The sequence below is a fragment of the Gopherus evgoodei genome, chromosome 9, assembly GCF_007399415.2.
Source record: "Gopherus evgoodei ecotype Sinaloan lineage chromosome 9, rGopEvg1_v1.p, whole genome shotgun sequence".
Classification (NCBI taxonomy): domain Eukaryota; kingdom Metazoa; phylum Chordata; order Testudines; family Testudinidae; genus Gopherus; species Gopherus evgoodei.
The window spans coordinates 50101234-50114473 of NC_044330.1; the positions used below are offsets into that span (position 1 = coordinate 50101234).

The window sequence follows — 13240 nt, forward strand, 5'->3', positions numbered from 1 at the left end:
TACAATATATTTTCCTTCAAAACGGCATAATTTTATTTGTTGCGCAGTGGGGCTTTTCAGAAACCACTGGGCTTTATTCTGATGGATAAGCAATATCTCAATAGAAGAAACTGTACTGACTGAGAGTAAAGAGACAGATGAAGTGACAATTTAAACAAGTAGATAAAGAAGTTAGAAGGTTGCATTGGTATAGAAAAAGTATTTGCAGAGACTAGCAGAGGAGTAGGAAGAAAATACTAAAAATGTGTAAATGGTAGTAATTTCTAGAAACATTAATCGGAGACTCAAAAGGACACTTAAAAAACAATTATCTCACACCACTGAAGTCAGATGTACTTCTGCATTGGGAGTAAGATTAGGCACTGCTGGTTAAAGGATAGTTACAGCAAGGGGGATCTTGCCTAAGAAATCTGAAGTTATTTTTATATCATGGAGTTTAGTGTTTGTGTTTATTTTTATATATAATATATATGTATATATAAATAAAAAAATAAACACTTTCAGCCTTGAATTGGTTAAATGTTCAGAGAGTAGGGGGCAGGGAATCAGATGGCTAGTGACAGCTGAGAGATATCCAGTCAGAGTTCTTGAGACTCAGAAGGAGGAGAATCAGTGTTGCAGAAGGGAAGCTGAAGAGTGGAGGAGGAAGAGGACTGGAAGGGAATGAAGAGGCAGGGCTTTTCAAATGCATTTCTATATATGGTGGGGACACTTAAGGGAAATGAGAGAATAGATCATTTATATGGATCATATAGTAACAGCCTTTAATCTTTGTTTCATTAAGTATTCAGTAACTCAGTTATTTCAAGATCAGTCTTTTCTTTGTCCATCATCCTTCCTCTTTCTCTTCCAAACATGACTTGACATGAAAATGGTTTCTCATAATGAGGAGATAAGGTAGGTGAAGTAATATCTTTTATTGGACCAACTTACACAGAGTTCTTCATAAAGATAGCATTCTGAGGCTTTTAACATGTATCCTACTCCAACAAAATAAGCATGGTAATATGCATCACAAATGAGATAAGCCTTGTAAGATGACAGACCCAAAGAGCATGAGATCAAATGGAATCGCAGAAGTTAGGCATAGAAAAGTCCTATCAGGTGACTAAAAGTTGCAAAAAGTGAAGTTTCCACCACTTCCTTTGGGAGACTATTCCACAGTGTAATTCATTTCACACCAATGAATATTCCTGATATTCAACTTACTTTTTGTTTCTCTAAATATAGCATCAGTACAGGATATTTAGTCATGGGTTTCACACTTCCAGTGTAAGACAGAATCCTTTAGCTGAAGAGTTTTGTGGATTCCTTGTTTGACTCTTTGAGGTGCAAAAGTGCTAGATAGTGCTAGATAATAGGTTCTTTCACTGTTTCTGTCTCTAGAAACATACGAGTTTCTTCTTGATCTCATTCAGTGAAGGAAGTCCCCAAAGTAACTATAGCTTGACACCAGGAACTGCTGCTTTGGCTCTCTGCTTATCGTACAGTCATACCTTTCTTGCTTTTAGACATGCCTTTTCACTTAGATCCATAATAATGTAATTGGTTTTTTTTGGCCTGTGATGCTTTACTGAACACTCTGGGTTTGTTGATCCTGAAAGTAAAGGCCTGTTGAGCCCTGTGATTCATCTGCAGCTTGTCTTGCAGCAGCCAGTTCAGTTTTCCCATTGGAGCATTTCCATGTTTTATTAGTTGTTTCGTGGTATTCAGTGGCTTATTTTTCCATGCCAGAACTTTGCCATTTATTTGACCCTTCTTGCATATTTTGTCAGAGGTTCAGAGAACGTTGTTGTTGTTGTTTTGCATCACCACAGACTTTCAGTGCTACTTACTTTCTGCTGGTTGTTTTGGAGCTCTCTCTTGGTCTTTTGCTGTCGTCTTCCTCAGTGCTCCAATGATGTGTTACTCTCAGTGCTTTCTACTTTTTAGGATTGTATCTGCTGTCTCAGTCCCTGTGGAGGAAGGAAAGTAGCTCAGTAGTTTATGAGGTGGAAAGATTTCAGACATGGATGATGTGCATCCTCTCTACATCAGTCTGATTCAGGGAGGAGTGCACCTTCCACTATGTCCAACTCTGATGCTGACGGAACCACCCCCATCAATCTCGTGGCAGGACCTAGTCGGGAGATAAAGCAGCTCTCCCATAAGCATAGGACTTGGCATTCCTCCAAATCAAAGATGAATACTCCTTGCAACAGCTTGGCCTAAGGAGATAGAGTATGTTCCAAGTTCCACAGGAATGAGAAAAAGATCCCATAAACGATGGGATCCAGAGAGATCTGGAACTGTCACTGCACCTCAAGATATCTTTGCTTTGCTGGATCCAGAGTCTCCCCCTCCATAAGGTCCCTCCACTTCCAAAGAGATCATATCCCCACCATGGAACATGCCTATGATACTGGGTCCCTCACCCTTTGCTCCTGTGCGCTGCATTCTCCTGTTGGCTCCAATAGTACTGTCATTAGAATCAGAGTCTGCCTTTTCCTCTTCTGATGAGTCAGAACTGGGGGAAAAACCACCCTTACCATACCACTTCTGTGCACGATCACGGAGACCAGCATGTCCATGCAACAACTGCTTCCTCATCCACTCCAGAGCCACTGGTATCCAGTCCTATGGGGACCCTCACAATCTCAGGTGGATCCAGCCTGTTGGTCATATTGGGGACCCGGGGCACAATATCTCCCCTCCAGCATGCTCGATCCTCAAGAGAACCATCACCTGCTTCCCCCTTGAAGGATCATTCCAGCAGGGACATGGATCTGGTGGTGGAGGAAGAATTTTCTAGCTCAGTCACAGTGGAACTAGCAAGATTCCCTTCCTTTTCACCAAATGAAGCAGTGCTCCCCACCTGGTGACTTCAGACAATTCCAGGAGCTTTTGCGGAGAGTTGCAGGATACTCTTGGTCAGTGGCAAACATCAATACTGCCTCTACTGCTTGAGAGAAGCCCTCATTGCATCCAGCTGCAGTATCTGTCAGTCCTTCCCTAGGCATGCCTGAGAAGGCTGAGCTCTCCTTCTTCCAAAGCACCGTATGGAAGTTGCCATAAGGCCTCCCTTGGACTCAAGCTGGCCAGGGGATCCACTCCATACATCAGCCTGGAACAGCCAGGAGCATGCCTCCTGCTACTGAGTCTGGATCTGGTACTAGTGGGCTGTGGACCTGTAGACGAGCAGACTCACCCCTGCAGCGCCTCCTGCTGGTTACTTCTGGGAATTAGCTCGTTCCAGCTCCAGAGCGCCCTCTGCAGGCTGGTGATCCACCTATCCTCCTGTCCTTTGGCCCCGGGTCCCTCTCTGGACCCAGTGCCCTTTTACCTGGGGTGCTGCCCCCTGGCAGTAACCCCTTTCTCTGAGTCTCCCCTCCCCAGGAAACCCCCACCCTCTATCCCCACCTCGCCTCAGTATATGGCTACTGCCAGTCATTGTCTAGCCCCTGCGCCCTGGGGCAGACTGCAGTATCAGCCTACTCATTAATGGCAAAGTTGGGTTTGGACCTGCTGCCTTGGCCTACCCCTGGGCTGTCCTCTGCAACCCCTAGTACCCCTTGGCCTTATGCTAGGCCGCAGCCTGGGGCTTTCTAGGCTGGAGCTCCCCAGCTCCTCAGCCTGTCCCCAGCCCTGCTTCACTCAGGTACTCTGTCCTTAGCTCCCTGAAGCCAGGTCCTTCTCCCTCTACAGGCAGAAGGAGACTCCTGAGCTCCTGGCTCCCAGCCTCTTTATACAGGCCAGCTCTGGCCTGATTGGGGCGTAGCCCAGCTGCAGCCATTTCCCAGTCAGTCCAGCTTAGTAGCTCCCAGCCACAACTTTCCCCCAGGGCTGTTTTAAGCCCTTCAGGGCAGGAGCAGAGTAATCACCCTGCTACAGGACCCCATGCCGGGACCTAGTTGGGAGATAAGGAAGCAGGCCCATAAATGTGGCATTAAATCTTCCTTGAAACTGAAGAAAGGAGGTGCTCCTTCCATGAGTTCGAGTCACTGAGAGGGAATGCGGTCAAAAGCACATAAACATAAGATGAAGTCCCCCAAGCAATGGGATCTGGCTGTCCCGCTTACTAGACTGCAGGTACTGTAGACATCAACATCCCATAAAGTGTGGAATCCATCCAATCTGGGGAAGTCCACTGTGCTGCCACTAGTGCTGTGTAAGGAGAGGGCACCCTTAACACCAGGGAGATCAGGAAAAGCACTCCAACACCAAGACGTCTTCACCTTAGAAGAACCAAGATTGCCACGTTTGCTGAGAACCTGCACCTCTAGGGAAACTGTTTCTCCCACTCATGACATCACCATTACGAGACCCCTCACCTCCTGTTCCAATGGTCTCCACATCTCTGAGGGAACTGGAGTCCACGTTTTCATCCTCGGAAAAGTCGGGCGATGGGCAAGGACCATCCATCCCCTACCACCAGTACAGGTACTCCAGAAGACCATCTATATCATGTCAATATCCTCCATATCCACCATGGGGCCCACCACAACACTCTTTAGATCCAGCATACTGGCCTTGTTGGGGGCCCAGTCCCAATACTCTCTCCCCCTCCCCCGAAACCTAACCTGTCTAGTCCTCAAGGGAAACTTCACCTGCCTCCCCATGAAGGGCGCCTTCGAATAGAAGCTCAGAGACGATGCTGGAAGAGGAGCCTCTTAGCCTGGTTCTAATGGTGCCACAGAACTGGAGAGATTTTAGTCTTCCTCACCAGATGAGGCAGTAACCTCAGCATCCACTTTGCCTCCAGATGACTTCAGAAAATTCCAGGGCTTCCTCCGTAGAGTGGTAGGGGAGCTTCACATTCCTATAGAGGAAATCCAGGATACACAGCGTAAACTCCTGGATATCTTTCATTCATCTGCACCAACTAGAGCTGCTTTGCGAATCAATGCCATCCTCGAGCCAGCTAGGAGAGTAGGGCATACACAGGCATGCCTTCCCCTAAATAGGGATTCCAGCTAAGTGGTCTGAGATTGTTTTCCTTCCCTCTCTCCCCCAAATTCACTTGTGGTCCAGCAACACCCACCTTCCACACTGTGCAGCAAGAGGACACGAAATTGGACCTTTCAGGCCGCAAGGCCTTTTCCTTGACCAGTCTTCAATTCAAGATTTCAAAGCATCAGGCTTTACTAACAAAATATGATTTCCTGAATTATAGCAAACGAGTAATTTACTAAAAATCTTCCACAGCAAGACTGAGCTCACGTCTAGGCAGTCATGGAGGAAGGGAAAGTGGTGGCAAGAACAACGCTTTAATCAATGGTGGCTATATCTTCCAGGTCTATGGCTTTCGACATAGTTATATGGAGGGAGTCATTGCTCCACTCCTTTGGTTTACGCAGGGAGGTACAGAACACCATCAAAGACCTCCATTTTGATGAATCTCATCTTTTTAGTCAGAGAATGGATGATTCACTTCATACCTTCAAGGATTCCAGAGTTACCCTGCATTTGCTTTATATTTATATACCTGCCCTGAAGAGTAGATTCTGCTGCCCACACAATGCTACAAGTCCTCCCAGTTTTTCCACCAGAGACTTTATGAGCCTCCCCAGAAGCAGTAGAAGATACAGAGATCCTGGCCCCCAGGATCACTTTCACAGACTTCTTCCACATAGATGCAACCCCCAGCTAAAAGATATTTCTGGAATATTCTCAAGAGCCACCAGCCACCTTGCCTACCACCATGCGACCATTCTCCCCATTTCCCTTTTCCCCTAAGCTTAAAAGTGCAATAACAGTGGACAAATGGGAGCTAAATGTCATCCACCATGGGTATATGATTGAGTTCATCACACTACCTCATTGGTAGCCCCCGGTCACTCCTCAGGGACTGCACTCATGATGGCATCTTCACCCAAGAGATGAGTGCCTTATTGCAATGAAGAGTTATAGAGTGCATTCCTGTGGAAAAAGTTCTATTCAGTTTGTGATGAAGTGGGACTGTTCTTAATGTTTCCTCTGAATACTGTGTGGGTGCCTCAGTTTCCCCTATGCATTTCTTAAGTCTCCAGCATGCATAAACGACCAACACTCTGTCTCCTGGCAACAAATGGCCGGGGCCCTTCCCCCCCCTCCCCGCAAGGGGATGGCTAAAGGTAAAAGAAGGAATCAGGTGACTTCCTGGCCCGGGTAAGAGACAAAGGCCAGAAAGGAAGGGCTAGAGGGGGTTTCAGTTTGGAGGTGGCTGGGGATGGGAAGTGAGGGCAGACGCGGTTGTCTGGCTTGCTGGGATGCAGAATGGACCCAGCTGAGGGGTCCTGCTCTGTGTACCTACAAGCTCTGTTTTAGACTGTGTTCCTGTCATCTAATAAACCTCTGTTTTACTGGCTGGCTAAGAGTCATGTCTGACTGTGAAGTTGGGGTGCGTGCAGGACCCTCTGGCTTCCGCAGGACCCTGCCTGGACGGAGTCACTGTGGGAAGCGCACAGAGGGGCAGAGGATGCTGAATGCTCCAAGATCAGACCCAGGAAGAGAAGCCATGTGAGCTTCTTGCCCTGAAGATAGTCTGCTCCAAGGGAGAGGAGGCTCCCCAAAGTCCTGACTGGCTTTGTGGGGATCTGTTCCAGAGCATCGCCTGGGGACTCCGTGACACAGCTTACTTCCTGATATCCAAGAACAAAGGCAGATGGAGACCAGTTCTGGACCTGCAGTTTCGCAAGTCCAAGTTTTGTATGGTTACACTAGCAGCAGTCATCCCATCCTAGAAAAAGGCATGTGGTTGCCTCTCGATATCCAAGATGCTTTCACATTGACATCCATCTGGCCCATAGACAGTTCCTGAGGTTCATGGTTGGCTCGCCCCATTTCCAGTACAGCATTCTTCCGTTTGGACTCACCACCATTCCCAGAGTCTTCACTAAGATTTTCTCCATCATAGTAGCCTACATCAGGTGTTATGGTGTCCTCGTATTCCCATATTTTGATGAATGGCTCCTGGCGGCATGATCCAGATGTGAAGTCCAAGTTTCAACCTCCATGTTCTTTGGCCTCCCTTCCTCCCTCGATGTCAATGTCGAAAAATCAACCTTGGACCGCACAGGATCCCTCGACTTTGTAGGGACCACCATCGACTCAAACAGGGCACTCTGCCTACCACGTTATAGGTTCTACATACTGCAAGAATTCATAACTTGCATAATAAGTCCTTCTGTCCTGATCAGGCCTTGCCTGTCCCTCCTTGGCCACATGGACTCATGTACATACGTCACTTCTTTCTCACAGCTCCACCTTTGCTGCCTCCAGATGGTTTATTCCCCCAAGCATCATGGCATGGACCTCATGCTAATGGTTCCCCACAAGGTAATTTCATCCCCGCCCAATGGGGGATGGACCTATGTCATGTCTGCATAGAATTCCTTTCTTCACATCCTTCCTGGACAAGATTATCATCAGCAATGCACCCACTGTAGGCTGGGGAGCACAAACGAGCAATCACATGATACAGGGAACTCCAGGGGATTGCAGGAAAGGAAAGGATGGTCTCATGGTTAAGACATGTGAATTGTACCCTAGGGAATTGGAGTCTATCTCTGCCTCTGCCATGGAGTCCTTATGTGATGCTGGGCAAGCAAGTTAAACCAAACTTTTCACAGGTGGTCACTAATTGTGCATACCTCATTTTCTAGGTGGCCAACTTGAGGCCTTTGGGTCTGATTTGTGAAAGAGCTGAGCATTCTTAGTTGCAATTAAAGTCAATGGCAGCTGTGCTCTGAACATATAAAGTGTTATGTATAATGCCAAGTACTATTAAAAATCAGGTCCTAGTCATCTCAAATAAGGCACTCAAAATTAATGGAAACTTGATCTCCCTGTGTCTTAGTTCTCCATCTGTAAAATAGGGATATCAGTTCATCTCACAGGGTGTTGTGAAGCTAAATTAATTGTTTGTGAAGCATTCGGATATTCTAGTGATGATCACCATAGATAAGTCCATGAGGAAATTAGTAATTCTGTCTTCAGAGTACGGTTTGAATATTGTGCAGCAAATAAAGTCTAGGAGCCTTAACAAGAAGAAGAAAACAAAATATTGAATAGTTGCTCTTTAAATGGTCAACATCCATTCTGTGCACTGAATAAGGCAGTGTCTTGTGGAAAAAATCATATGCGATCATGTAATTAAAGACTGTATCTTAATGTATGTACATGGGGAGAGGGGGTGAATTAAGGCTGCACAGGCGACCGGAATTCTAACATTTCACAGCTTTTATCTGCTTGACTTTGGAACCTTAATAATTTTCTTTTAAGTTTTTGTGTGCATATTTGATTTGTTTACAGAAAATGCATTATTTTAATGTTGGCTGCCAGATAGTAATTGTAGCGTGTGCAGCTTTCTTTTTCAATACTAACAAGTTATTTGAAAATAAGAGTTTAACATCTGCTTATTTACATTGCACATTTCAGTCTGCTCTGAGAGAGGAGTCCTAAGGAAATAATAGCATTTGATCACAAAATTAAAGGCTGTATCAGAATGCAAATGCACAAGGAAGCAGACTCAAAGCTCCACAGAAACTTTAATTTTGGTATTGCTTGACTTTTGATCATAAGTCTGAAACATTCAGGTTTCATAGGGTTGTTTTGATAGCATACGTAATCACTGATATTATGGAGAGACAGCAGTTACTCCGTAGTTAAACCTGCCACTGGGTTTATATTTTACATGTAGTCCTTTCACTCTGGAAAATAACAAAGCACTTACAAACTGTGTATGTGCTGTGCCATCGAAATGCAGCTATGTCTGAGATGATGAGGTTGGGAGAATAGCAAGGGAGAGGTGACTGACTGAACTGAAGGTATCACACCCTCACTTCCACCATGTAATTACTGAAAAGTGGGACTAGGAAGCTGGTTGTGTTCCCAGTGCAGTCAAGTAAAGTTCCCATTGCTTCAGTGGTGCAGGATCTAGCCCTAAGAGAAAGGGAAATCCATATACACAACAGAAAATCATGCGTGTTTTCCTTTTTGTAGAATACAAATTCTGTGTATAAAATAGGATTGAATGGGAAGCACTTGTAATATAGAGTATAAATGTTTTCTCTTTTTTCAGGACAGTGGTGATTACCCACTTACCATGCCTGGGCCACAATGGAAAAAATTTAGATCAAACTTTTGTGAGTTCATTGGAGTGCTGATTCGACAGTGTCAGTATAGCATCATTTATGATGAATATATGATGGATACAGTGATCTCTCTTCTGACTGGTTTGTCGGATTCCCAGGTCCGAGCTTTCAGGCATACCAGTACACTTGCTGGTAAGTAAGCACAAAGGTTGGAGTTTTCCATACACTCATTGGCCTAAGTATCTCCACATTGAATTCAAAGGAAGTTTTACCATTGACTTCAATGAAAGCAGAATAAGACATACACTGAGGGCTTTTGAAAATCGCACTCAGATTGTAAATATCACATTTCAATTGTACTAAAGTTCAGGTTCCTAATTAAACACATGTACACTAAACTATAATACGAAAAGTAGGAATTCTTCAGTAGTATGGTTAAATATTAATAGACAATTGAGATATTTTTCAGTGTAGTTGGTTATATTTATACAGTCTACTGTATAGCTTTTCAATTCTTATGGCATTTTTGTTTTAAAACATTATTTTCTGTATGAATGTATTGCTTGAGAAAAATCCTTGACTGTCAGTCCAAAAACTGAAACTCTCCTTACCTACCAGCCATATGCAGTACAGGCAGTAGCAGTGCAAACTGTTACTGATGCTTCCCTGCAATGTGTCATGAACCTGTCTTGAAAGCTCACTTCATGTCTCTGAAGGTTACCTGTTACAGTGAAGGCAGCTTTCTGACATAGACTCGTGTCCACAAAGGATTGAGCTGAGATGAAGTCGTTTCACACACACCACTGAACAACATTCAATTCTTCTTTGAGTGATTGTATTAAGAACATAAGAACGGCCATACTGGGTCAGACCAAAGGTCCATCTAGCTCAGTATCCTGTGTTCAAACAGTGGTCAGTACCAGGTTCCCCAGAGGAAATGAACAGAACAGGTAATCATCAAGTGATCCATCCCTTGTCACCCATTCATAGCTTTTGGCAAACAGAGGCTAGGGACACTATCCCTGACCACTCTAGTTAATTGCCATTGATGGACCTATCCTCTGTGAATTTATCTAGTTCTTTTTTGAGTCCTGTTATAGTCTTGGCCTTCAAAACATCCCCTGGAAAAGAGTTCCACAGGTTGACTCTGCATTATGTGAAGAAATACTTCCTTCTGTTTGTTTTAAACCTGATGACTATTAATTTCATTCAGTGATCCCTAGTTCTTGTGTTATGAGGAGTAAATAACACATCCTTATTTACTTTCTCCAAACAAGTCATGATTTTATAGACCTCTATCAGATTCCTGCTTAGTAATCTCTTTTCCAAGCTGAAAAGTCCCAGTCTTATTAATCTCTCTTCATATGGAAGCTATTCCATCCCCTTAATCATTTTTGATGCCCTTTTGTATATCTTTTCCAATTCCAGTATATCTCTTTTGAGATGGGGCAACCACATCTGCACACACTATTCAAGATGTAGACATACCATGGATTTATGTAGAGGAAATATTATATTTTTTTGTCGTCTTATCTATCCCTTTATAATGATTCCCAATGTTCTGTTAGCTTTTTTGACTGCTGCTGCATACTGAGTGGATGTTTTCAGAGGAGTATCCACAATGACTCTAAGATCTTTTTCTTGAGTGGTAACAGCTAATTTAGACCCCATCATTTTATATGTTTAGTTGGGATTATGTTTTCCAGTATGCATTACTTTGCATTTATCAGCATTGAATTGATCTGCCATTTTGTTGCTCAGTCACCCAGTTTTGTGAGATTCCTTTGTAACTCCTGGCAATCTGCTTTGGACTTAAGTATCATGAGTAGTTTTGTATCATCTGCAAATTTTGCCACCTCTCTTTTTACCCCTTTTTCCAAATAATTTAAGAATTTGTTGAACTATATTGGTCCCAGTACAGACCCCGAGGGGACACAACTATTTACTTCTCTCCATTCTGAAAACTGACCGTTTATTCTACCCTTTGTTTCCTATCTTTTAACCTATTACTGATCCATGAGAGGACCTCCTCTTTTATCCCATGACAGCTTACTTTGCTTAAGAGCCTTTGGTGAGGGACCTTGTAAAAGGCTTCTGAAAATCTGAGTACACTTTATCCACTGGATCACGCTTGTCCACATGCTTGTTGACCCTCTCAAAGGATTCTAGTAGATTGGTGAGGAATGATTGCCCTTTACAAAAACCATGTTGACTCTTCCCCAATAAAGCATATTCATCTATGTGTATGATAATTCTGTTCTTTACTATAGTTTCAACCAGTTTGCCCAGTTCTGAAATTAGGCTTACTGGCCTGCAATTGCTGGGATCGCCTATAGTGCCTTTTTAAAAAATTGATGTCGTATTAGCTATCCTCTAGTCATTGGTAGAGAAGCTGATTTAAATGATAGCTTACACATCACACTCAGTAATTCTGCAGTTTCACATTTGAGTTCTTTCATACTCTTCGGTGAATACCATGTGGTCCTTATTACTGTTTAGTTTATGAATTTTGCTCCAATACCACCCCTAATAACACTTCAGTCTGGGAAAGTTCCTCAGAATTCGTTTAGTTTCTCCTCAATGGCCTTATATCCTTTAGTGCTTCTTTAGTATCTTAATTGTACAGTGGGCCCCATTGGTTGTTTAGGAGGCTTTCTGCTTCTGATCTACATAAATTTTTTTTTTCTATTACTTGTTGAATCCACTGAGGGTTATATGCATGCACCATGCATCAAGAGCTGGAGATTTTGAAAGTAGTAGCATCTGTTGGTCCATGCATGTGCCTTTGCGCCGCCTCATGGTTTTGGCCCAGGCGATAAAGGGTGGGGTTGACCGACCACCTCTCAGTTCCTTTTCACTGCCTCTCTTCCTCTACCCTCCCGGGACTATGGCCAGGATTCCGGGCTTCAAAAGCTGTGTTTCCTGCCCATGCTCCTTATTTGAGAGAAGAACACCAGTGGTGCCTCTGCTGCCTGGGTAAGGCACACATGGTGGCACACTGCACCATCTGTAAGTCCCTCCTGCCCTGGATCAGGGAAGCCCATGAGCTCTGCCTTTGCAGATATCTAATAGAGGAAGCAATGAGGCCCTGGGTGCATTAGGATCCAGGCCCAGGAGAGCCCCTGTATAACAGCTAGCACTGGCAGTGAGCACCCCTCTGAGCACTACACATGTCTTGGAACCAGCAGTACTGAAGGCTAAGGACAAGTCCCGACATGAGAGCAGAAGACACACTCATGAATATAAGAGCTGGTCCCTGCAGTAGACTGCTCCCAAGCATAGTGTTTCCTCCCCGAGCTGATCCAGGTTGGGTGAGACGTTGCTCACAGAATCAGCTGCACTGGCTTCCCCAGGTGGAAGGTAAGGCCAGACGCAAATGGGATCCGACGGGATCTCACCACACAACCAGAATGCTCACTGGTACATGCACCACCCACTTTGCTGGTGCCCACAGGCCTTCCAGACAGATTGGCCCACCAGACACTCGCCAGGCCCCTTCAGCATCTGCATTGGTGCTCCATGGACCCTGACTGCTCAGAGACATTCTTGACAGCAGAGGAGTTAATCCTCCCATCCCTGCAATGTCTCCTTCTCTCCAGCCCTCTGCTTACCTGCAACATCTATACTCCTAAGGATGAACCCCTCCTGCTGCTGATGGAGAAGCCCAACTCTCTGACTCATCACAGCCCTCTGGTATGAACAGTATTCTGAATCTGAGGAGTTCTCGGAGCTGGACCGGTCTTTTTCCTTGATGCAACACCAGAGTCTTGGATACGTGACCTGGACTGCCCTCCCCTCTGGCATATGACCCTACAAAAGGGGCCCGGCACTGTGTCTGATGGACTCCTCTTTTTGGCTGATCCTGGGATCCCTACCACAGATGGCACACACTATCTCAGGCGTCCTACTGACCATCTACTAGCACCATCAGTGTATGAAGAAGAGGAGGATGTTGAGCTGGTGCTGCTAGCTCCACCGGTCCTGACTGGCATATCCTCGTCACTAGATGAGGCAGTCATTCCTTTCCTGTTCTCTCTACCAGATCATCACCGACAGTACAGGACTTGTTGCAGAGGGTAGCGGCAGACCTGGGAATCCCATTGGAGGAGATTCAGGACTCTGTGTTGACTCCTGGACATCCTCCAACCCCAAGGGTCAGCCATGGTGGCCATCCTGGAACTTGTGTG

At 45.0% G+C, this 13240-nt stretch overlaps 1 protein-coding gene across 4 annotated transcripts in view; it reads left to right on the top strand.

The window, feature by feature from the left end:
• Positions 1 to 13240, top strand: part of STAG1 (stromal antigen 1) — a 348090-nt gene that overhangs the window by 153643 nt on the left and 181207 nt on the right. For all 4 annotated transcript variants that reach the window (XM_030574674.1, XM_030574672.1, XM_030574676.1 and 1 more), the window contains one exon: positions 9041 to 9245. In XM_030574674.1, coding sequence (XP_030430534.1) covers positions 9041 to 9245 — 205 coding nt within the window. The remainder of the gene's footprint in view (positions 1 to 9040; positions 9246 to 13240) is intronic.